The sequence below is a fragment of the Ascaphus truei genome, chromosome 2, assembly GCF_040206685.1.
Source record: "Ascaphus truei isolate aAscTru1 chromosome 2, aAscTru1.hap1, whole genome shotgun sequence".
In the NCBI taxonomy this organism is placed as follows: Eukaryota; Metazoa; Chordata; class Amphibia; order Anura; family Ascaphidae; genus Ascaphus; species Ascaphus truei.
In genome coordinates this window covers 362,416,140-362,442,938 of record NC_134484.1, presented here as the reverse complement: position 1 = coordinate 362,442,938, position 26,799 = coordinate 362,416,140, and the positions used below count along the sequence as shown (strand labels likewise).

At 39.7% G+C, this 26,799-nt stretch overlaps 1 protein-coding gene across 9 annotated transcripts in view; it reads left to right on the top strand.

Moving 5' to 3' along the window:
• THRB (thyroid hormone receptor beta) overlaps positions 1 to 26,799 on the top strand; it is a 337,521-nt gene that overhangs the window by 300,006 nt on the left and 10,716 nt on the right. For all 9 annotated transcript variants that reach the window (XM_075586955.1, XM_075586959.1, XM_075586957.1 and 6 more), the window contains 5 exons: positions 6,006 to 6,106; positions 9,111 to 9,258; positions 12,787 to 12,992; positions 16,692 to 16,838; positions 20,405 to 20,663. In XM_075586955.1, the coding sequence (XP_075443070.1) occupies positions 6,006 to 6,106; positions 9,111 to 9,258; positions 12,787 to 12,992; positions 16,692 to 16,838; positions 20,405 to 20,663 (861 nt within the window). The remainder of the gene's footprint in view (positions 1 to 6,005; positions 6,107 to 9,110; positions 9,259 to 12,786; positions 12,993 to 16,691; positions 16,839 to 20,404; positions 20,664 to 26,799) is intronic.

Sequence of the window (26,799 nt, the reverse complement as noted above, 5' to 3'; positions counted from 1 at the left end):
CAATCATTTTCACGGCTGTGGGGAAGAGCATGGGACCTGAATTCCTTCGGGGCACCCTCCTACCCTTCTCCCCATCGGGGGCCATCGGGATGTTCCCGGGCATCCTGAGAATATTATGCCACTGGGTAGAGAGTAACATATCTACACTACTCCATGACCAACACCACTAAAGGAACTTGCTTTGCAATTTGTATACTCGATTTACTGATGCTTATCCAATCACTTCTTCAAGGAGGGGGCAGGACCTAAGAACTTTGCTGACCCCTCTTGGGAAGACATGGGTTAATAATACGCAAATTATGCAAAACAGAAAGGGTCTATTCATTTTTAATATCCACCTTCTAAGTTCTCATTAGGAAAAGGCTTTATGAATTTCGGCATTCGCCTTGGTTTCTTTGTTGTTGTTTGTTTTTCCCATAAACTAGGAGTGTGTACAGTTAAATACTACGATTGTTACAGTACATGGTTAACAGGCATGTTCTAGGCCTTATGGATTCGACTGTAATCGGTTTTAAAAAACATACAGTACTAGGCTAAGCTGAAATTGACCTTGAATGATATTACAAAATGACTTGCAGAGAACCTCAAGTATCGGAAAATGTATTAAATCCACAGATTGTTTTGGAATAAAAAAAAATGCCAATTGCAAGCGATTTGAATTTGAGATATTAGACATCAAAAATGTCAGTAATGTAACGTTTGATGTGCCCTTCACTAGCAAGTGAATCAGATCTACTAAATACTTTTAAGTTTGATGCATATAAGAACTATAAGAAGTTTCTTATGCAAACAAGATTGAAGTTTCAAAATTAGAGAGTCCAGTGGGGTTTTACCAGATCCTGCTGGCTGAAAAGTGATTAATATGGAAATCCAACCTTGCTTAGTGCATAGTTTTTTTTTTGTTTGTTTTTTTTGTAAAGTTGACTTTAATGAATTACCCCCAAAGTCCCATTCAAACTTTTAACCAGCTTGGCTAAATGTGATAAACTGCTCAGGAAAAGCTGGTAATTTAATCTTTACTAAATCCAGATCTTCACCATCAAGGCAAAGAGGATGGTAACATAATAAACACATGGCTGACAGTGGTTTGAGGTGTGGATGATCAACGTCGCTTGCATTAGCATTTTTTGTCACCGCCGACTTAAAGAAAATATTGGCAAAGTAAACGTTATATTTGCTGCAAAAAAATCTAGTGCTGCGAGTTTTTACCGTGTCTTAGATTTTGTATAAAAAAGTATCTGTTGTTCCACTCTTCATACGACCTGCTGCAATTAAGACAACTTCGTATGGGAAGCTAATCTCTGCTGTCATTATAGCTCTGTCCCTCTTGGCTCGGAATATTTAAATTCAGGTTCTGAAAATCTCATTAGCAAAAAAGGTTAAATCAAGTTAGAAGGTAAGAAAATTCCCGTGGGTAGTGGGGGGAATACAATATGCATTCATTATTATATTTTAAGCTTTTGCTAAACGATGCAGGATGTTGTATTACTTATTTTTTTTTACATTGTGTATTATCGTTCAAATACACAGTGCGCTCCTTCATGGTGTAAACAAGAATGGTTATGCTTTCCCGGTTGATCCTTACCTGTCTTATTTTTTTTTTCTTTTTGTTAAAGTACTTTATTTTAGCATTTTAAGAGGATTACCATTTCCTCTCCTTAGAAACATCAATTGACAATAGGGGAATTTTATGGTTTCTGAGAGAGTAAAAAAAAGTTAGAGTGCTTCGTGTTTTCGACTGCTGAACATTTGTTCCTTTTTCATACAATCTGTATTGTAGGGGGGACAACTTTAGATGTAGATGTGGTGCGTTGCTTTAATGCATGTTAGGGGCCCTTACACCACAGAGCGGGTTACGGTTGTCATGGTGAACGGGTATTGTCGTGTCCTTCTGGAATTAACCTCCACCACCGCACAATTCTCCAGTATTTATGCTGTCAAGGATCAGCAGGAAGATTAAATGTCTGCGTGCAGCTCCCTCTCCATCTTCCTCTCCTTCTTCCTCCTCCTCTGTCTCCCTCTCACGCCCTGAATGTATTTGTTGATGGAAATGTACTTAACATGTATATATTCAAACTACATTAAAGAGGGCATTTCATGGATACATTTCATTAGAAGTCTAGGCATACGTGGCAACATACATTAGAGTTGAGTGAAAGCTCATAACACTGGAGGCTATTTACTGTACTTGTAGTTCATAAACTCTGTGTTAAGATACTATACTTTTTGTAAAGATTGACCAAAAAGTCCTGTATTTAATCAATATATATATACACATATATATATATATATATATATATATATATATATATATATATATATATATACACACACATATATATATATATATATATATATATATATATACACACACACACACACACACACACACACACACACACACACACACACACACACACATACATATATATATATATATATATAAAATCAAAAAATAAATAGATGATACCGTTCTGTGGCTAACGAAATGCTTTTATTTGTGCGAGCTTTCGAGATACACTGATCTCTTCTTCCGGCGATGTTACAATGAATGAAGCAAGGATAACTTAAAAACAGTGTCTCTTGGAATGTTATCTGTGCTTCTCCTTCCCCCGGTGTGGATGTGTTTTATGGCTAGAGGTGTCAAAGGGTAACTGAAAGCAAGTGAAGAAAGAGTGTGTATGTGTATCAGTGTGAATAAAAAATGAATGGAGAGCCCACAGTATAAACAGTGCTCTACACAAGGTGTGTGTGGAGTGAGAGGGATATAAATGGTGTGGGTGGGTGTGGAAATGTGAGAGTTTGTAGCACAACTAAAAGTGTGTGTGGATACTATGTGGTCCCTATTGGTGTATATGGATGGAAAAATAAGGAGTATTAGTATGTGTGAGAGACAGCTGTGTGTGCATACATATAGCACAGTATGTACAGACATGGCCTTTAGCGCTCATGGGAAGAGAGTTCGCTAGTGTCAGTAATGACTCATAAAATTTCGATCTCTGTTTAGGCCACTGCTAAGTGTCCCGAACAGTTGCATAAATTTGTATTCATGCAACCGTCTCTCTTTCGGGGTTTTAAGATTACCTTTGAGTATGGCAACCCTCAGATCGTTCATCGTTCATCTCCTAGGAGACCTACGCAAGATCGCCAGGAAACTACAACCCATCCTCCAGGAAGATACAAGACTGCAACAGGTCTTCCCTGAAGCACCCTTATTATCATACAGACAACCCCATAATCTCAAGAATATTATGGTGAGGAGTAAAGTATTCAGCAGTACAACTGAATGCGGGACAAAACCATGCCAGGACCCAAGATGCAAAACCTGCGCAATGCTCTACACAGCGGACACAATACAAATACCACACAAGAATCGGGAATACAAAATCAGAGGAGGGTTCACCTGTTCCTCCAGCAATGTCGTGTACCTCATCATGTGCATGAAATGCCCAGGGGGCTGCTACTACATAGGTGAGACAGGACAGGGGCTAAACAAGAGAATGAACCTGCATCGCCACAGCATCACACGCGGAACAAGAGACAGTCCTGTTGGCGAACATTTTTCTGACTGGCCATAAGATGAACGATCTGAGGGTTGCCATACTCAAAGGTAATCTTAAAACCCCGAAAGAGAGACGGTTGCATGAATACAAATTTATGCAACTGTTCGGGACACTTAGCAGTGGCCTAAACAGAGATCGAAATTTTATGAGTCATTACTGACACTAGCGAACTCTCTTCCCATGAGCGCTAAAGGCCATGTCTGTACATACTGTGCTATATGTATGCACACACAGCTGTCTCTCACACATACTAATACTCCTTATTTTTCCATCCATATACACCAATAGGGACCACATAGTATCCACACACACTTTTAGTTGTGCTACAAACTCTCACATTTCCACACCCACCCACACCATTTATATCCCTCTCACTCCACACACACCTTGTGTAGAGCACTGTTTATACTGTGGGCTCTCCATTCATTTTTTATTCACACTGATACACATACACACTCTTTCTTCACTTGCTTTCAGTTACCCTTTGACACCTCTAGCCATAAAACACATCCACACCGGGGGAAGGAGAAGCACAGATAACATTCCAAGAGACACTGTTTTTAAGTTATCCTTGCTTCATTCATTGTAACATCGCTGGAAGAAGAGATCAGTGTATCTCGAAAGCTCGCACAAATAAAAGCATTTCGTTAGCCACAGAACGGTATCATCTATTTATTTTTTGATTATTGAAGCTCGGCTAACACGGTACTGATACCTCTACATATATATATATATATATATATATATATATATATATATATATATACTGGTACTAAAAGGCTACAGCTGCAATTTTCACAAGATATGGCACAAGAAGGCCAGATAGTCAATTTTCAGATCAGTTTCATATGTGGATTATGCATGATAAGCATCTGAAAATGTTTATCTGTACGTTATTATGCAGTGGGGGTCCTGTCACCACATATTTGATAAATACAGTTGTGCACCAAAGAGACTTTGAAACATCCCTATATAGTGAAATGTTAAATATTTTTGTGTTTCGTAAAATTGGGGATACATATTTATTTATGCTCTTTTTATATCATTTTGTTTTAATATTTGACTTGTTTTAACTTCAATATGGTGGTTGACATTTCTTGCACATTGTTGCCGTTTTTATGCTCTTTTACTACAGATGTGCCACCTTTTTTGCAGCAGTTGGCGAGCCGTGCAAAATTGAACCGGGGCTTTGTACAATTTTGCAAACTTTTTTATTTCGCCAGACCCAGGGCTTTTGGTGAGAGCGAGATAAATAAGCCTACTTGCATATTTAAATGTGCTTATTTACATATTTCAATTATCATCTTTCCCGGGTATATTGGGTATTTTCCCAGGTATTTCTCCATGTGTTGTATAGATTCATGTTGTGGGAAGTATATAAGTCAATGGGTACTCTATTAAACAGGAATTGTCTCTCTTTCCTCTCTCCTCCCTCACTCTCTCTTCCTCTCCACCAAAAGTCCCAAATCCGGGCCTGAATATCTCTTAGACTATTAGCAGATTCCTCTTCCTCTTTAATTTTGTGATTTTGTTTTTTTTATGCCCTTTGTAAACCTTGGCAAAATACCTTGCAAAACTACAAAATGTAAAAAATAAAAACTCATACTTTTGTGATCGCAGAGGGGACAGTTTCTGCTAATACTTTACTCTTACTCTTCGACTGCTAATGAGCACAAAATATTACAATACATTAAAGATTCTATTATATGATGTGAATTACGTCTACGTGTTTTGTTACATAAACTGTTATTTTATAATGAATATAAAAGAGGCAAAGCTGTTATTTAGTGAATAATGGATGACTTGGATTGTGAACCATTGTTTGGTATTCACCGTTCTCATGTTTAAGATAACACTTGAACACTTAAGATTCCCATTGATGACACTTCCAGTATGTGTGTTTAAGTGTAGCAGCCATATAAAAGGAAACACATAATTGTAAGGAAGGATTATTGCACATATACATATCTCCGCTGAAATCATCAGCTACAGATTAGTGTATTGTGTTTTCAAATGCATGCTTCTTTTTTAAAGACTATAGGGTTTCATGTTGTTCAATAATACCAAAAAGAAAAGATGATAATGGGATGGAAAAAACATTATTGTGAAACATAATACTTTTTTTTACATAATATCCCCAAAAAAGGGCAAAAATAATAGGTTCAAATATTTGCAAAACAAACAAAGTAAATATACAAACTCCTTAATGTAAGAGGGAATGGGAAATGTTGGGGAACTTTTTTTTTTTTACCAGTAAAACAAATATTCCATAGTCTTTAGGGGGGAAAATACTCTGAAATCATTTCTGCTTTGGAGAAAATAAAACGTTGTCGTGTTTAACCTTCAGAGGCGTCCGTAACACAGGAGCAAAGCAATCAATTTGTACTTGTATTGTACTGTAGCTGCCTTTTGGATTTACATGCTACTTTTTTCTCTTTACAGGGTACATACCCAGCTACTTGGACAAAGATGAGCTGTGTGTGGTTTGTGGTGACAAGGCTACTGGGTATCACTATCGATGCATCACTTGTGAGGGCTGCAAGGTAAATGATACAAGATGGACATTACTTTAAATGTACATTATAGATATTGAGGTTAAACTTTCACTGAGCTGTCACTTGGAACCTTCCGATTTTTTTGTGAAACAGTAATAGCCACACAGCTTCAGTCTATTGTATTACACTGTAGTTTGCGGAGTGAGGGGAGTGCAGGATCCAAAGCAAAAAGAATAGAGGTACTGTACAGGGATAGAAAATAGTGTGAGAGAACGACAGAACAACAAGGATAAGCCTGCAACTAACTAGAAAAAAATGACACAAAATTGCTTAAATCAAAAGATAAAATTATACTGGTTATTAAATAACAGCCTAATGGCGGTGCTGGGGACAAATATCAATGAATACCAAAAGAAGAAAAAAGTGTCCCACTAAAAGCACTCGAGCAAAAAGTAATAATAAATTGATTTATTCAAAAACGACATGAATTACACAAAAAAAATTAAAACAGTCCCCTAGGAACCCCATACAGCTGAAATAATAACCTAAACATAGAAAAAAGATGCTACGGTATGATATGGTCTAAAGATGACACAGAGACCATATATAATGCAAAGCAGGAGAAAACAACTGTTATAACCTACTGCATGAATATTGAGACCGGTCGGTCAATACATCCATGGTAGGTTGCTGAATGCTGTAACCTAAATGCAGCAGCATTTATCAATAATATAATTGGGGAGATAAAATAACCCTTTTTCTTATGCTTCTTCAATGAATGATCTCCTCAATATAACAGGGAAAATAGTGAATAGTGTTGGGAAACCAAACATTTTAGCTATTACTACACTCAATCAAACTGCGTATTCTCGTGTACTGTATGTGACTCCTGGGGAAGTAAGACCACCTAAAGCCAGCTGTTTACGTGTAATTGAGCACACCTCTTCACAAAGCTCTATTGCCATTCAGCTCCCCTGTAATATGATTACTTAGAACGAACCTAAAATGATATTTAAACGGTTTAGTTAAGCCCTAGACCCACTTCATACTGTGTGTTTGTATATGATGTGTGCAGTAAGCATGATGAAAAAGTATGGGCTTATTTAGTAAGAGTCACAAATGTAATTTTTGGCATAAAATAAACATGTGGAAATCAGAAATGATTTTGCGCTTGTGTGCATCAATGTTGTCAAATAGTTTGGCGCATACAGTCAGGATGTGCCAGGTGCATACAGTAGATGTACTGTAAATGGTATACAAACAAAAATTGAATCAGTAAGCCGAATGAGAACAAAAAAGGTCGAACCTACTTTTCAAAATCGTCCCCCGTTAATACGGGCGCAGAAGGAAGTTGCTATGTAGCAACTAGAAATATATTTGACGCAGCACGGACGTTTCATTATAACGGTTAACAAACATTTCTTCAAAGTGCAGGCCTCCTCTAAGACAGAGATACAATGCAGAGGTCTACTCACACGTTTATAATGAGGTTCTCCATTTACTGTGACAGCCAAGAACCGTGGAATAACAAAGTTTTAGGTCCCATATTGACCGTTTCATCTGATAATGGTCCATTTGGGACCTGAAACTTTGTCTTTCCTCTGTTCTTGGCTATCACAGTAAGTGGAGAACTTCATTATGAACTTGTGAGTAGAGCTAAACGTTGTCTGTCTGTCATTGAGGAGACCTGCACTTTGAAGAAATTGTTTGTGTTGTGTTGGCTGCACCAGAAGGTTTCTCCTCGCCTGAAGCTGTTTCCCCACACTTTGTAATTGTATTATAAAGGTTAGCAACATTTATTATTTTTACTGCATGGCTATTGTAAAAATCCACTACTAAAATATATATTTACTTATACTAGTTATGAAAAAAAAACCTCATTCTGTTTTAATATAAATTGTATCAATCAGGTGTTCAACATGATGCAAATCATCAAATTTAATTCCAAACAACTCGCTATGTGTCATATGTATGAAGTCACTTAACGAACATAAAACATGCAAGGCACAGTTTACAAAGGTTTGTACTTCTTAAAAGTAACATTTTGATGCACAAAATAATGTCAAATATGATATTAGCACATAGGTACCACAGTCTTTTGAGACATTCATATATTTTAATAGTGGTAATCAGCTACCCCTAATATCATCTCACTCCTCTTCCACCCTCTCATCCCTGCATCCTTTCACAAACCCCTCTGGCCCCCTGCTCCCCCATGCTTCTACAACTCGGCCGCCTTCCCCCCTGTCTTTCAATGTTCAGGGGACCCGGGGTAACACTCCATACGTGCTCTACACGTATACACTGTCAGCGGGGCCTGCACCAAGTATAGTTATGGATTTTGAGGACATTCAAGTGTTTGGGGGGGGAGGGGTGAATTGGGCTTTGGGGAGTACAGCGGATTGTGGAGAAGGGGAGGGGGTGATCTAGCAGGGATTCAGACCAATTTCTTGAGGGACAGATCAGCGAAGGAAGGGGGCACGCCGGACAACTCATCCCCTCCCCTCTTCTGCCGGTCTGGGACAGCTGTCCTGAATCTTCTCCCATAGTGGACAGAGGTTTACTCGTAGTTAGAATATTCAGAGCTGTGTGTTCCATTATTTTACAATAACGCTAATCTAAATTGAAGCTCAGAATCTACATAGAGCACTGGAAGGATTAATAAAACATATTTATGTATACAGTACATTTTGATGACATGTTAATCCAATTTTTCCCAATTGCATGCATGATAAATGTTCAAAAGACATTAATCACCACTCATTTTATATAAATGCAACTGCAAACATAACATAGCTGCAGACATGCAGTCATTTTTCTTCTAAGACACCCATAAATCTCCGAGACGCTTTAACGTGCAGATCCATGTTTCCAATGGAAGAAAGCCAATGACGCAGCTAAATAACTCGTATACAGTACCCAACACAACGCTTATTAACTTATTACAAGAACACTTCAGACACATGGAATTGCAGGTATTGTTAGCTCATAGTGCACTTAGCAATTGTATCTTTGGACAAGTGTTGTAACAAATAATTTTTACATCCTTTAGGGCTTCTTCAGACGAACCATTCAGAAGAACCTCCATCCAAGCTATTCCTGTAAATATGAAGGGAAATGTGTGATAGACAAAGTGACACGGAACCAGTGCCAGGAATGTCGCTTCAAAAAGTGCATCGCTGTTGGCATGGCAACAGACTGTAAGCCGCTCATAAGCGAGATTTATGTTTTCGTTTGTCTGTCATGCTTATCAAAATGTAGACATAGCATATAAAAGAGAAAACTGCATAACATAACTTGCATCTCTTCTAGAAACACGATCCCATGCTGTATATATTTGGGCCGGGATTTTGATGTTTCATTACCACTGCCTAGGTTGCCTTTAGCCTAATTTTACCACAGCCTCAGTATGTAACGTAATGAATGCAACAGTCGCCAAATTGTGTCCAGGTTAATAGTGAGAGCATGAGGGGGAAACCGTGACACCTTATTTACAAGGTTTAATCCAAAGTGAGTACAGTATAACTGATGAATTGCCCTGCAAGACTTTAAAAGCACCCGTGGGGAAATGTTATCAGCGAAGTTAGGTTTGTGTCAACTGCACACAAATAAGACGCTTTACCGAAGTACTATCTAGACTGATAAATCTATGCAGGATGTCACCGTCCGCCATGGTCTGACACTGCCAGCATCAGCCGAAGTGCTGCAGCAGGGTAACGATCTGTGCCCCAATCCAACTGCTACATTTACATTGTCAGTGAAGCGTTTTTCTATGGAAAACTGTAATGAATCTGATTAGTCACAGAAGGGGAATCCACAGCAGAATGACTGCTCTCTCTGTCAAGTAAGGAGAACTGCGTTACCAGGCAGACACTGTACTGTGGACTGTAGTGAAAACTTGAAGTGCAGATCACACTTTACACAAATAAAATGGGGATCACCAACATATGTGACAAGTATAATAGTGATAAATCACAACAATATAACCGCGGTGCCGCTCCGATGAAAAATACTTTTTCCCATCGCCTTGGGTAACGTACAAGCACAGGATAAGGAGCGCAAATACTCCCCCTGTTTATGCAAAAGAAGAAAGGGAATATAGTGCAAAACTGCCAATAATAGATACTAACAAGGGAAGGAAATTAAAATAAATTGCTTCCTCCCACTCACATGGTGTAGGATATGTGTAAGCAGTTTGAGGTTAAAACCCCCTCATTCAGACGTTTGAAATAGCAACTTTTGTGAGTTTATCACTGCTACTTTTTTTGTGTGCTTTCCTTAGTAATTGCATATCTGCACTATGCTCTGCTCTCTCGAATTCTTCTGAGTGGAGAACCTGCTCCTTGGCTTCGTACCTGCTGTCTGACAGGTTTTTAACCTCTGAACTAACCTGCCTAATCTACATCATTGGAGATCCTGCTGTTTGATCTTGGAATCACCTACAGTATGGTCTGAACAAGGGGGTTTTAACCTCAAACTGCTTACACATATACTGCACCATGTGAGTGGGAGGAAGCCGTTTATTTTAGTTTCCTTCCCGTGTTGGTAGCTATTATTGGCAGTGTTGCACTATATTCCCCTTCTTCTATTGCATAAACCGGGGATATTTGCGCTCTGTATCCTGGGTTTAAACATTGTGCTGTGCCTCTAACCCAGTGGTGACCAACGCCATTCCTCAAGGTGCCACCAGCAGGTCAGGGTTTTCAGGATATCCCTGCTTCAGCACAGTTGGCACACTCAGTAGCTCAGTTGAGGACCCCTGCTCTAACCCCTCAGTGGCGTCCCGTGCACATATGATAGATGATGTAAGTGTCGCAGTATGATTCGACTACAGCTAGAGTTTTGCAGCTAGACAAGCTGCCAGGCAGCATATTAAAAAGAACTACATTGCTAAACCGTCCAGCATGTAAAGGGTTTAAACAAATCCGTGCTTATTGGTACCCTGGTTTTTGAGGGGGGTGGGTTTGTTTGTTTTTATTTCTCCTGTTGCTCAATTTGATGTCATTTGTTTTGTATCATTGAAAACCTCAAGAAACTTTGACTTAAGATAAATAAGAAATAATATAACCTTTACTTAGCCTTTGCCAACCAAATGACATGTATTTGTGGAATCTCTCATTAATTATTCATTATGACATGCTGCAAAATTAGATTGCACAACTCAGAAAGACATCTTCCAGTCTAATTAAAGTTGCTTAACAAAACTACCCACATAGACCTACGCAAGCTGGTGACTTCTCTGCTGGTTACAGTATTCCTGCACCTGCACTGAAAATAATGCGTGTTGTTTCCCATTATCAGTGACTGATTTATTAGAAGTTCAAGTTAACTCCTATGTTGAATTCTTAAGATATTTTTTTTAAGTCTCTCACTTAACGGGTAAAAAATATATTTTTAAATATTTTATCAACGGGAACCAGTTTCCTCCATAAGATCGGTTACCCTTAAATGTAAAAATTAAGATTATATATATATCTTACTATATATATATATATATATATATATATATATATATATATACTGTATATATATATATTAAAAGCTGTGTTTAAAGCAGCATGCATTGGCTTAAGGGTTGCATATATATATTAAAAGCTGTGTTTAAAGCAGCATGCATTGGCTTAAGGGTTGCTCGTGTAATATGAGCTTGAGACAAAAGGTGGCACTATGTGCTCATTTGCACGTCATTTCCCAGAATCCCTTGCTGCAGTGGAAGTGCTGTGTGCTGGGCAATAATGGTGAAAGACAGGGTTGCAGACCTGTCTAAGGCTGCGTCCCCGCTAACGCTGAGGTCGCTGAGCGGGCGGTGCTTGGCGAGGTGACTTGCATATAAATATATATGCAAGTCCCTGCTCACGCGATGACTTACAAGGGCGCTCAGCTTCCCCTGCATCGCCCCCCCCCCCCCCCCCCCGCGAGCGCTTGCGAAATTTTAAAGGACAACCCGCGCTCATGCTTGGAGAGCTCTCCAAGCATGAGCAAGCCCAGCGCCAGCGGAGACAAAGCCTTAGACATGCAAATGGACATACAGTAATATTTCCATTTGCTATAACCACAAATCACCAAAAAATCTACTCGCCACACAAAAAAATCTACTCGCCACCTAGTACCAAACGTGTGCTGCTTGGGCCAATATTTACTCGCCCGGGGGTTAAATCCACTCGCCCGGGGCGATCAAATGTATAGGTTTGTCGAACACTGTGTATATATATATATAAAATACATTTTTTTGCTTCTCATGAAACGTGAATACTTTTTATTTTTTTTATGATGCGCTGTTGTTTTAATCATATCTGTTAAGTATTCGCTCTCCCCTTTTCTCTCCCCGGCTAATGGAGGCAACATAATTAAAATATGCCATTCCACAAAGGAATCCATTAACAGTTTACAAACAGTCTTATCTTAAAGATGGGTAAAGTCCATAAAAAATATCAAATGCATATGGAGACTTTCAAAGTTTTCACAATTAATTTAAAAATAAATTATACTCTAGGTGTCTGGTTTGTTTATTTGTTATTTTAAAAAGGATCCAATCCCCTTCATTTAACCTACAGTATTAAACATTACACTGCCATTGGTTCACTTTAGTCCCAGGAGGGACTGCCTCTATATATGTGTTACGTTGGTGGGTAGTTTCATTTTATTGCAACTTCTATATACGTTGATAAGTTCTTGAAAACTTGGGTCAGCTGAAATAACAATGTGCTACATTGGTCCATTTTTTTTAGTGGTCTTGGACGACAGCAAACGTTTGGCGAAAAGAAAGCTCATAGAAGAAAACCGAGAAAAGAGACGCAAAGACGAACTGCAGAAGACACTCGTAGAGAGACCTGAACCAACACAAGAGGAATGGGAGCTCATACAGGTCGTCACTGAAGCACATATGGCCACCAATGCACAAGGGAGCCACTGGAAACAGAAAAGAAAGTTTTTGGTAAGAGCCTCACCTACCATACCGTAACATAGCCATGTATGCAAGGTTTATACATATAGCAGTGTATTTGTCTAATGATGATATGAGTACCATGGGGATATTTACTAAGTCATGGTTCCACTTACAAGTTTATCAGTGTCATTTGCATTGGTTTTAGTTGGTTTTGCGTTGCTTCCATGAGGAAGCCAGAAGTAGTTTATATGGAGCAATAGGAGGACTTAAGCCCGTGCAGTAATGGTATGTATAACTTTCTGCATTCTTTGCAAATATTTCTCTCCTATTCATACCTAGGTGATTAACACGCCCAGCTGGCTTAAACTTTGTGTAGGAAATGCAAATAAGATGATGATTACATTTGAACAGATATTAGAGGATGAAGAATTGAATAATTATGGATCTACATGACCTTACTGTAGCTTGGAAGTAATCTGCTTGATACATAGGGGTTCATTCATTAAACAGTGAAATTGCGGTGATTGGGGCACTACTGCACAGAAACTTTTATTGAAGTTGATGGGAGTTTCCATGCAATAGCACCCCGAGCGACACTATCATACAGTAGTTTAATGAACAACCCTAAAAGGGAATACTGAATAACACGAACAAAGAATAATCTTTTTATTTTATATTACATATTTTTAAATGTATGTGAAATTATTTATTACCAAATATGCATATACTGATTGATAGCGAATCCCTAGTTTATAATTGTTTGTATAATATAAATGGAGACAGGCACCCTCCCCCACCCTCCCAGCGCGCCCTTAAGCAGATATCGGGCTCCTTGGAATCTAACCGTGCCCAGTCTCTGCCGTCAGGTATGGCCCAGCACGCTGGCCTCTGAACACCCAAAGACCACCAAGGGTAGGTCACCTGTACCCACCGCTCAGCAGATACAGCTTTCCTCCACACTTAGAACCAGCCCCAGGTTAAACATTTACCGGAGCCCTGGCTGGCAGAGTATCACCACCGGAATATTCTCCAAGGCTGCCGCCTCCGACCTATACAAATTATACAAAAACTACCAAATGCCTTTCATTAGTTTTAATTTTTTGGGATCCACCTATTACATTTAATTTAAAAAAAAAATTACATTTATATACAGGCATACCCCGCATTAACGTACGCAATGGGACCGGAGCATGTATGTAAAGTGAAAATGTACTTAAAGTGAAGCACTCCCTTTTTCCCACTTATCGATGCATGTACTGTACTGCAATCGTCATACACGTGCATAACCGATGTAAATAACGCATGTGTAACAGACTCTATAGTTTCCCCGCTTGCGAACAGCTTCAGTATAGGTAGGGAGCCAGTATTGCTGTTCAGGACGTGCTGACAGGCGCATGCGTGAGCTGCCGTTTGCCTATTGAGCAATATGTACTTACTCGCGAGTGTACTTAAAGTGAGTGTCCTTAAACCGGGGTATGCCTGTATCTTTTTTATTTTGTTTCTAGATAAAAAAAAATTTACATGAAAACATAAAGTAATAATATTCAAAGAAAACTATGGATCTGCAAAAAATGGTGGGACGGTGGTCTTCCTACTAGGTGCTAGAAGAAAGTGGGCCCGACATTAAAAGCCCCTTGAGGGACCCCCCGTGCCCGGCCCCCACATCCTATCCACCACTGACCCGGCTCAAACTTAACCACTCAGTGCCTCACTCCCCCCCCCCCCCTTGGTATTTTTGCAATGCAAAACCCCCCAAAAAAACATAGACAGCAGGAGATAGGAAAATGGGTGTGTGCCGTGGTAATATATATACTGCTGGTATTAGTCACTGACAAAATGACTTCACATATCAATGCATGTTCCTAACGGAAATGAAATTAGTTTGATTGTGAAAAAGAGCGGAATGGCCATGCAGTGCACTAAATTACTATCGGTATGTGATCACAGATTCCTTTGCTTCTTGCATTGAACACGCTACATTCCTCCCTTTGTGAAATACGGAACATACTTAGTTTTAATTACCCCATTAGTGTCTATAACTGTGAGGTTATCTATAGGTAGCTGTGATGCTGTCTTATACCTGGCAATGCTTTGTGGGTCTGTTGGCACTCCTGGCGTTAACCAGCACGGGCCAATGATAAATTCTCTGCCGGTTCTTGTTTATTATTTCTCTTTTATTTGTATGGCGCCAACATATTCCGCGGCGCAGTGCCATGTGGGAGGGAGAACAATAACATTGTATGACAAAAGAGTTACATATATATATATTAAGACAAACTGAGACAATAGGAAGGAGGTCCCTGCCCCAAAGAGCTTACAATCTACAAGTGGATAATGAATTTGGAGATGCTGTTTTAGAGAATTATAGTGCTATTCTGATATAATCTCAATTTATTTTTTATAATAGTCTCCCAATATGGGTCACTTTTAAGAACCAGCTTTTATGTGGAAGCATATGGGAAATGTTTCAGAACAAAATGCACAAATATGTCCTAAGGATTTTCTTGCATGTTGATGGGAACTTTCAGTATTTCAGATTAAAAATCAGCAGGTACTGTATTTGAAATCCTTTTGCTGAGCACAGAGGCTCCCTAATCCTTGTCTATTTCATGGAGCAGAACTTTATCCTACAGAAGAGGAATGAATGTTATGATTTTATCTGCGGCCTCTTCTGTTTAGAAATTATTTCTTTAGGCTTTCTGTGTGGGAGATGGGATATACAGTAATCAGTGGTTCAGGTAGTATAGAAAGAAATAGTATTGTTACTATGGCTGGTACAAAATGATTCTGTATTTGTTAAATACCAATGAGAAGCTGTTTGGCCCATATCTCTCAAAGATGTATATAACATTTATTCTTAGAAATCAGAACGAGAGAAAGGCTTCCCAAAATAAATATTTGTTTCTTTGATGTGGAACCAGAAGTATGCAAATAAAGGTAGTGACATTCCTATAGCGGCATCACTCTGCAATCACTGGATACCATCTATAAAGGCCCCCATTCAGTGTGCTGCAGAGCCTTTTCCCCTTTGCTTGGGAAGATGCAAGCTTCGTTCAAATTGAAATTCATATGCTTCAATGTTTCATATGACGTCGAAAGCTATTTATTTCTTGGATAACCAAAAACGTCTTTGTACATCATTTGAAAGGATCTGTTACCCCCTAAGGCAGGCCTGCACAACTCCAATCGTGGGCCGCAAACAGGCCAGGTTTTCAGGATATCCCTACTTCAGCACAGCTGGCTCAATTAGTGGCTCAGTATGATTGAGCCAGCTGTACTGAAATAGGGATATCCTGAAAACCTGGCCTGTTTGCGGCCCTTGAGGACTGGAGTTGCGCAGGCCTGCCCTAAGGTGCTGAAATACCCCCTAAATACAGGAGTGAACCCCCCTTTGTTTGTCAGGGATCGCTCAGAGACGTTACATTGCTAACAGAGTATTAGAATCACACCTACTGTACAAAGCGTGTCTATGTTGGGGATACTTAAGTATCGAAATGTTAGTGGTTATACTTTGCAAGTAATTTCTGGGAAAGTCCATATTTAACCCTTGAAGCTAAGAAAGACAAGTCTGATGTTTTACCAGCATATAGTAATTGGGCAGACAAGGTGGGCCAAGTGGTTCTTACAGTTCTGCTCTGCTGTCCAACTCGATGTTTCTATGTGATATGCAGTGCTGCATTAACTGTTTACTTCATACCCCGTTATTGTGCCTGCCTCTTACTTTGTTTTGTTTTTGTACTGTACCAGCCAGAAGACATTGGACAAGCTCCTGTAGTAAATGCACCAGAGGGTGGAAAAGTGGACTTAGAGGCTTTCAGCCAGTTTACAAAAATAATCACCCCAGCAATTACACGAGTGGTGGATTTTGCCAAAAAATTACCTATGTTTTGTGAGGTGGGTATTCTCTTTCTCTGTTTCCCGTATTTATATTATTATGAAACCACGTGTAAGGATGGCAGGTAAAAATGCCTGGAGAAAATATTTATATTGCTTTACTTTCCTGGTATAAAACACTGTACGGTAAGATGTGAGTAAGTAGCTGCTGGATGTCTGAATGGTAGCAGTCTGACCACTGTTACTGTACTTACATGTGGTCAGATCCAGGCATTGCAATGCAGGTGGCTCAATATGTCTCCTATAATACCTTTGGTTGGTAGTCATCTGTAGACTTCTGAACTGTGGCTCTTCTATCTTAGCCCAATCAGTACTAGGATTCAGCATGCCATGGTTTAAATAGCCCGGAATAGTGGCATTTAACCAGTCACTTATCTGTAAGAGGCTCAGTAGACAGAACTGCATTCATATTGCCACTTTTGTTTGAATTCTTTCATTTTTTCCCCTAAACTAGACAACTGCTAGATACAATTATTTTTTTTGCAATGCATACAAATTAATAGGCATTTTATTGGCTGAATTGCTCCTCTTTACAGAATCAATGATGTTCATGTTGTATATATGACTTTACAATTCATGTTATATGAATCATTTATGAGCAACTAAACTGAGTCACAAGCGGCCATAAAGCCGGTTTCTGTGCGCAGACAGAAGAAATCCAATGTGATTATCCCATGTGACTGAGCGAAGTACCATAACTAGCAACTTAATGTAAGCAACACAATAGGATGGTCTACTACTACAAAGTAATGTGAATGCATTGCCGGGAACATTGTTTTTCTTTAACACCGAACACTTTGCTTCCTTCAGAACGACAAATACCAATTTCACTTGTTCTTTCTGTTGCTCTTCTTGGTCATAGTACATGTGAGCTGATTCTACATTGTCAGGGCACTTTAAGCTAGTTCTATTTTGCATTCCCCATATAATAAGAATAAGAATATAGGATTGTTACCTGGATTCAGAGGGGAACATTTTCAGTTTTTATTTGCTATGAAAGGCTTATAAACATGAACTACATCACTGCATTCTTTGGCTGAAGGAGAAGTTCAGAGGTAAGAACATTACCTTTGAAGCGGGTGTCGGCTCTCCGTGTGCAAGGCACTTTATCCTGTACTTCAGGTACAGCAGGGCTCCGCTTCTTGGCGATACGGCGGTACCAAGAAGGGGGCCACCATGTCTGCGCATGCGCAGAACTGGTAAGTCAGAGGTCACGCATGCACAGAACGGGTAAGTCAGAGGTCACGCATGCGCACAGTTGCGCATGCACACACAGAGGAATTTTAGGTCTGCGCATGCGCACAAGCCAAAAATCGCCGTTCCCGCTTTTCGGCAATTTTTGCTTTGTGGCGGGCCCTTAGAACGGAACTCGCTGCATGCCCGTGGCCCTCATGTATCAAAATGAGATAGTAAGATGTTCAGGGCAGGGACACACTGTGCCTGCACAATTCTATTTACTGCATTGCGGACACTTTCAGTGCCACATAAGAAAACAATATTATTTTTATTCTTTTGTAATCTGACGGATGTTGTTAAGAATCATTTCAGCCAATTCTGTTTTTTATACCCTCCATCTGAAATAAAACAGTTAACGCTTTGGGTCACTCCAGGGGCCTATGATTAGTGCAGGGGTGGACAACTCCCGTCCTCAAGGATCACCAACAGGTCAGGTTTTAAGGATATCCCTGCTTCAGTGCAGGTGGCTCAATCAGTGGCTCAGTCAAACACTGCAGTGGCTACGTGATGGGCTTTCGGCTTGTTTTCTAGACTGCACTTCGCGGATGCTCCAGCACTCCAAAGGTTAAGAAATTGCATTTTTAATTTTGAGAACAGTAGCAGCCTTAAACCGACAGTACACATCCTGAGATCCTCCGTACACAATATAAAACCACAATTATTGTACAGATAAAATGAAAAGAATCCACCTGAGAGAAGGACCGTCTTTAATGTCTACTGTTGCTGTCACAAAGCGGCCGATAGTAGAATGGTTATCATAAGCAGAGCTGTGATTATTGCAGATAAGTGAAGTCACATTTTTTGCCACTGCGCGGATGATTCTCCTGTTCTTTCATTGCATATTAAGTATAATCACTTCTTTCATTATCCTTGTACACACAGCTTTGACAAGGTCATGCATAACATGGAAAAATAATGCATTCTCATGACATAATCTCATGAGAAAATGTTGCAGTGTTAAAGCAGCCGTTTTTTTTTTTTTTTTTTACATAGCGTTGAACAAGGGGATCTCCGGAGCTGAACCCCATTAATTTCAGCTGCGGGGAGCCCCTGCTGCCCAAGGTACGTATTTCCGTAGAGGGTGCTGGTAGCAGGTCCGACTGGGTAGCTGTGATTCATGTAATGGCGACATGCAATCAATTTGAGAAGCTGATATTTCTTCCAGTTACTGTATTATACAGTAATGTCAGCCAATGAAGGGAATCTCTTCCAAGTTAGATTAAAAGTACAATCCTTACGAAACTATTGTATTCCAAAGCATTTTTGAGAACTACACAGGAAATCATTGAACTCTTATAAACATCCAGCACTTTGTTTTTATTGTTATAAATATGTTTGCAAATATGCAAACTACAGCTGGACCCGTTATAGCACGATCCGCTACAATGCAAATCGCTTATAACGCGGTCCGAGCGTGGCTCCGACTTAAAAACATCTCCAAGTTTTTTTTTTTGTTTTTTTTTAACTGAAATGGCCACCGCGCAAGGACTTACCTGGCATCTGCAGCTCTCTCCTCTCTCCCCACTTCATCAGGCTGCGTTCAGGTGCGTGGCGCACATCTCCAAGGTTTTTTTTTATTTTTTATAACATTCAATGCTTTATTGCTAACGGACAAACACACACACCTCCCCCCTACACTAATAATTTTAGCATACCATGCAGAAATCGAACCCCTGACCCTTCATACACTAGTAGCGATTCTGTACCTGCTACACCATAGGATTGGTGTGATGCCATTGACTCTATAAACAAACTTCACTTCTACTGCACAGAACTGCCTTTTAGCACTGTGCAGTAGAAGTTAAGTTTGATAATAGTCAATGACATCACACCATTCCTATGGTGTAGCAGCTAGAAAATCGCTACTAGTGTATGAAGGGTCATGGGTTCGATTCCTGCATGGTATGCTAAAATTATTAGAGTAGGGGGAGGTGTGTGTGTGCGTGTGTGTTCGCATTTAATGTTATTTAAAACCTTGGAGATGTGAACGCAGCCTAATGAAGCAGGGAGTAAGCTGCAGAGAGGAGAGAGCTGCAGATGCTGGGTAAGTCCTCACGCGGCTGCCATTTCGCATTTTTGGTTATAACGCGGTCTCATTATGTGGACCCCGAGCACTGCGTTATAACAGGGTTCAGCTGTATTACTTTATTTTTTTTTTAAAAAGGGGGGGAAAGCACTGCCATGCTATACTTATTTGATTACAATAAAATGTTTCTCCAATGCTACAGCATAAAAAAAAATGGAAATAATCTTTTATAAGACATTTTCATGACCATACTGTACCCCGCAAAAATGAAGTGAGATTGTGATGTGTTTGCTCTACTTCCCAGCTGCCATGTGAAGACCAGATCATCCTTCTCAAAGGCTGCTGTATGGAGATTATGTCGCTTCGAGCAGCCGTGCGCTATGACCCAGAAAGTGAGACTTTAACACTGAATGGCGAGATGGCAGTGACAAGGGGACAGCTGAAAAATGGAGGACTTGGTGTGGTTTCAGATGCTATTTTTGACTTGGGCGTGTCGCTATCGTCATTCAGTCTTGACGATACCGAAGTCGCCTTGTTGCAGGCTGTGCTGCTTATGTCTTCAGGTATGTACCAGTAGACCCGGAGCTTTCTCGCAATCGAAAAAAGTGTGTTCCTATGTATAGTAGGCTGTTAATTCAACTGAAATTTATTCACTGACTCACCAAAATGACATGACCTTGGGGCCTGCAATGTAGCACCCCCCCGTGTATACCTACACCCATAATAATATTTATAATAAATAAACACAAACAAAGGTCTGGAGGTATAAATGCTGTGGCTTTTATTACAATACTGTATATCATGTAACCCGATAAGCGCCAAACCTACCAGAGAGCGCAACCACGTAAGGCCAATGGTACTCAAACCATGGCCCGCAACTTACACCATGCCGGGCATCGCGCCAACCTGGCCGGTTAGCGAGAATGGGCCCCAGGAAACCACACTTAAATGAGCCCTACCCACTCACAGCCACCTCAGGGCTTTTTACCGAACTATAGAGCGCTGTCTAATAAGGTTAAAGCGCACTTATCCCCCAACAGCTGCCGCAACAAAGGCACAACACACCTCAAAATGCCCACTTCAAAAGAATAAATAGTCATTAAAAGTATTTTCTTTACCTTTTTTTTTTTTAAATCCAATAAGGACAAGCAACAAAAGGGACATAGGGGACCTTTGCTGGCAGGGTGTGGACTGTTTTACCGCTTCTGCACAGACTTTATATATAACACCCCCTACCCCCCTGTGTCATAGACCAACTTGTTGAGGGGAGAAGGGACAGGGGAGAAACATGGCCCCACAGAAGGGGTGGGAGATGGGAGGAGTCTAGGTTTGTCGGTCAAGCCACTCTATCGCCTAGATAATCAAAGTAACACCATTACATACTACATACTCCAAAAGCAAAAGAAAGACGGTGCAAAACAGCGCTAAAAATAACAATAGGACACACTTGAAAAACAAATGAAGTTACAATGGTGGCAGCCAGACAAAAACTGACAGTACAGTCAGTGGGAAGGCAAGAAGAAAAAAGAAATGCCGGCGCCAAACGTGACAATATAGAATTAGACAATTATAGAATTATAAAAATGAAAATGAAGTCCAAACCAATTAGGTGATAGTCCAAATAGATGTCCTTAGGTGGTCAGTGGCTGATCAAACGGACTATGGAAACTCTCCAAGGGATGGTGAGATATGTGGAAATAAAAGAAAATGAATTATGGTGCAGTATGTCAGTCAATGCAGATATAAAACCATAGAACATATAACATTAACAACACAATACAAACATGACACACTAGACAAACTAACATTAACACAAGCCAGACTATAAAATAATGAAAAGCTATTTATTAACAACTAATTGCAGGGTTCCATGAGAAAGGGTTCCTTGAGAAAGTGCGCGCATGCGCATGAAACGCGTTGGGAAGTATTCATTTTTAGAGTTGGAGTTGTGGTTCCCGGTAGCAGCAGCCCAGTATCCAGGTTGTGATTGTGGGGGACGAGAATAACAAGAGGACAGTACTGCAGAAGGAGGAAGGAGCGTGACGTCACGTCCGGTTGGTGGCACAGCTCCTGCGGCCCGTGCGGCTCCAAACTGCATCCCCGTCACGTGGGACGCCAGTAAGAGGACTCCGGTCGCCATCTTCAGACTGCAGAAGACTGTGTCTTTACCCTCACCGCTTGTAAACGTCTTAAACCGTGTGAGTAGGGCAACGATTTTACCCCCCACCCCAGGATTGATGTCTGCATACCATGGAACCCTGCAATTAGTTGTTAATAAATAGCTTTTCATTATTTTATAGTCTGGCTTGTGTTAATGTTAGTTTGTCTAGTGTGTCATGTTTGTATTGTGTTGTTAATGTTATATGTTCTATGGTTTTATATCTGCATTGACTGACATACTGCACCATAATTCATTTTCTTTTATTTCCACATATCTCACCATCCCTTGGAGAGTTTCCATAGTCCGTTTGATCAGCCACTGACCACCTAAGGACATCTATTTGGACTATCACCTAATTGGTTTGGACTTCATTTTCATTTTTATAATTCTATAATTGTCTAATTCTATATTGTCACGTTTGGCGCCGGCATTTCTTTTTTCTTCATACTACATACTCCGCTACGTCCAATGTCTCAGGTGACAGATGGGTGCTTCCAGACACCTGCAAAGAAACAAATTAATGACTAAACCAAATAATTAGATTTTTTAACTATAGATTCTACACAGTACATTGGCGTTGTTAATATTTTATTTCAGTCTGTCAAAAGCTCTACTCTGCGGTCAATTCAACCCCGGCAACACTTTCTAATGCATGGATATTATTATAAAAGTACTAATATACGTTTTCAAATTATCAGTACATATAAACATATTGAATAATAATGAATAAAAGTTTACATTCATGTAATAATAGAATATCTGTATGACAAAGGCATATATGTTGCAGTATGGTTAGAATGTACTGAAACAATTAATGGAATAAAGTACAACATAGCAGCACACTAGGGAATATTTCTGTTTCATTTGATATAGTCTATTTCCATATTTTTCTGTGTGCTGGTATTTAGAAATATATATATATAGAGAGAGACAGAGACACGGAGGGGATACCGTTCTGTGGCTAAGAAAAGGCTTTTTTGTGCGAGCTTTCGAGATACACTGATCTCTTCTTCTGGCGGTGTTACAATGGATAAAGCAAAAACGCCCTTGCTTTATCCATTGTAACACCGCCAGAAGAAGAGATCACTGTATCTCGAAAGCTCGCACAAAAAAAAAGCATTTTCTTAGCCACAGAACGGTATTGTCTATTCATTTTATATATATATATATATATATATATATATATATATATATATATACACACAGCTGTCTCTCACACATACTAATACTCCTTGTTTTTCCATCCCTATACACCAATAGGGACCACTAAGTATCCACACACACTTTTAGTTGTGCTACTAACTCTCACATTTCCACACCCACCCACACCATTTATATCCAGTCCCACTCCACACACACCTTGTGTAAAGCACTGTAGGCTCTCCATTCATTTTTATTCACACTGATACACATACACACTCTTTCTTCACTTGCTTTCAGTAACCATTTAACACCTCTAGCCATAAAACACATCCACACCGGGGGAAGGAACAGCACAGATAACATTCCAAGAGACACTGTTTTTAAGTTTACCTTTTGCTTCATTCATTGTAACATCGCCGGAAGAAGAGATCAGTGTATCTCGAAAGCTCGCACAAATAAAAGCATTTAGTTAGCCACAGAACGGTATCATCTATTTATGTTTTTATTTTTTTGATTATTGAAGCTCGGCTAACACGGTACTGATACCTCTACATATATATATATATATATATATATATATATATATATATATATATATATATATATATATACAGAGTCGTGAAAAAGAAAGTACACCCTCTTTGAATTTTATGGTTTTACATATCAGGACATAATAACAATCAACTGTTCCTTAGCAGGTCTTAAAATTAGGTGAATACAACCTCAGATGAACAACAACACATGACATATTACACTGTGTCATGATTTATTTAACAAAAATAAAGCCAAAGTGGAGAAGCCTTGTGTGAAAAACTAAGTACACCTTATGATTCAATAGCTTGTAGAACCACATTTAGCAGCAATAACTTGAAGTAATTGTTTTCTGTATGACTTTATCAGTCTCTCACATCAATGTGGAGGAATTTTGGCCCACTCTTCCTTACAACGTTGCTTCAGTTCATTGAGGTTTGCGGGCATCTGTTTATACACAGCTCTCTTAAGGTCCAGCCACAGCATTTCAATCAGGGTGAGGACTGGGCCACTGCATCACCTTGATTCTTTTCTTTTTCAGCCATTCTGTTGTAGATTTGCTGGTGTGCTTGGGATCATTGTCCTGTTGCATGACCCAATTTCGGCCAAGCTTTAGGAGTTTATGGTCGACTCAATGACTGCAAAGTTCCCAGGTCCTGTGGCTGCAAAACAAGCCCAAATCATCACCCCCCCACCACCGTGCTTGACAATTGGTATGAGGTGTTTGTGCTGATATGCTGTGTTTGGTTTTCACCAAACGTGGCGCTGTGCATTATGGCCAAACATCTCCACATTGGTCTCGTCTGTCCAAAGGACGTTGTTCCAGAAGTCTTGTGGTTTTTTCAGATACAACTTTGCAAACCTAAGCCGTGCTGCCATGTTCTTTTTAGAGAAGAGGCTTTCTCCTGACAACCCTTCCAAACAAACCATACTTGTTCAATCTTTTTCTAATTGTACTGTCATGAACTTTAACATTTAACATGCTAACTGAGGCCTGCCAAGTCAGAGATGTAACTCTTGGGGTTTTTGCAATTTCTCTGAGCATTGCACGGTCTGACCTTGGGGTGAATTTGCTGGGATGTCTACTCCTGGGAAGATTGGCAACTGTCTTGAACGTTTTTTCCACTTTTGAATAATCTTTCTCACTGTAGAATGATGGACTTTAAATTGTTTGGAAATGGCCTTATAACCCTTCCCAGATTGATGGGCAGCAACAATTGCTTCTCTAAGATCATTGCTGAGGCCTTTCCTCCTTGGCATTGTGTTAACACACACCTGAATGCTCCAGACCAGCCAACTGCTAAAATTTCAGTTTTTATAGAGGTGGTCACACTTGCTGATGATCAATTAATCAAGGGCATTTGATTAGCAGCACCTGTCTGCTACTTAGCATCTTAAAGCTGCAGTTCAGTCATTTTTTTTTTTTTTTTTTTTTTAATTTATTTTTTTACTTCAATAGTTTCATGTGTGCAATCTCTAATTACCTAAAGAACTGTATAGCTGCAGGTCAATTCGTTCTCCATGTATTGATTGGCAACATTTGGTGACATCATTAGTGAAGGGATCTGTTTTTCTTCTGCTTCTTTCTCTCAGTGGAAGCTCATGAATATTCATGAGCACTCCTGCACTGACATGTGCTAGAGGGAGGGCAGGGCTGACAAAGGGGTGTGCCAGGGCTTGTGACAGGACATGATGTGCCTTAGCAAATGCTTGTTAAAATAGAATACAAGAAAATTGGTCTTTCAAAGTTGTTTTTTTAAAAACAGAAAATGCTAAAAGTATTTTTTCTTACTACAGAACTGATTTATTAAAAAAACAGACATGCAGAATATTGACTGAACTGCAGCTTTAATTCCTATGGAAGCAGTAAAGGTGTACTTAGTTTTTCACACATAGCTTCTCCATTTTGGCTTTATTTTTGTTAAATAAATCATGACACGGTGTAATATGTCATGTGTTTTTGTTCATCTGAGGTTGTATTTACCTCATTTTTAGACCTGCTAAGGAACATATGATTGTTATTATGTCCTGATATGTAAAACCATGGAATTCAAAGAGGGTGTACTTTTTCACATGACTGTGTGTGTATATATATATATATATATATATATATATATATATATATATATATATGTATATATGTATATATATACACTGGCGACACACTTTATTGAAGTGTGGCCAGTTCCGCAAGCCGGGAGATTTCCCGGCTTGCAAGTGGCATCCCCTCGGCGTGCCGCGCGTCACCGATGCGCGGTCACGCGTCATCGGGTGCCTGCGCCCCCTGCACGCGCGTCCAGGGCTCCCCGAGGGAGCCCTGGTGTCCCGCGATGTGGGGGACGGCGGCAGGGGGTTCCGGGGGACCCGGCGGACCCGGAGAGGAGAGGGGGAAGCCGCGATCGGCGGGCCTCTCCTCCGCTGCTTCGGCGCGCCCCCGGCACCCTCCGGCGCGCGCCAGGTAACTGCTGCGGCCGAGAACGGGCAAATGCTCGAATAAACTCGGCCGCAGCAGTATATATATATATATATATATATATATATATATATATATATATATATATATATATATATATATATTAAAGGTATAGTTTTGACAGCGCCTGGATGTGTACCAGCCTCACAGCAGACTCTTGATGGCACACAGATCGTCAAAATTGTTAACACAGATGACCTGTATGAATTGTAATAAACAAATTATATAATAGGAACTCGGATTGTGGTTAAATATAATTAGTGAGTGTGAAAATATGAATGAATAAAATAAAAAATATATGTGAAAAACATTAAAAAAATTGAAAAAAACACAAAAAAGTATAAAAATCTATAAAAAAACACAATAATAATGAAAAAATATATTATGTGTA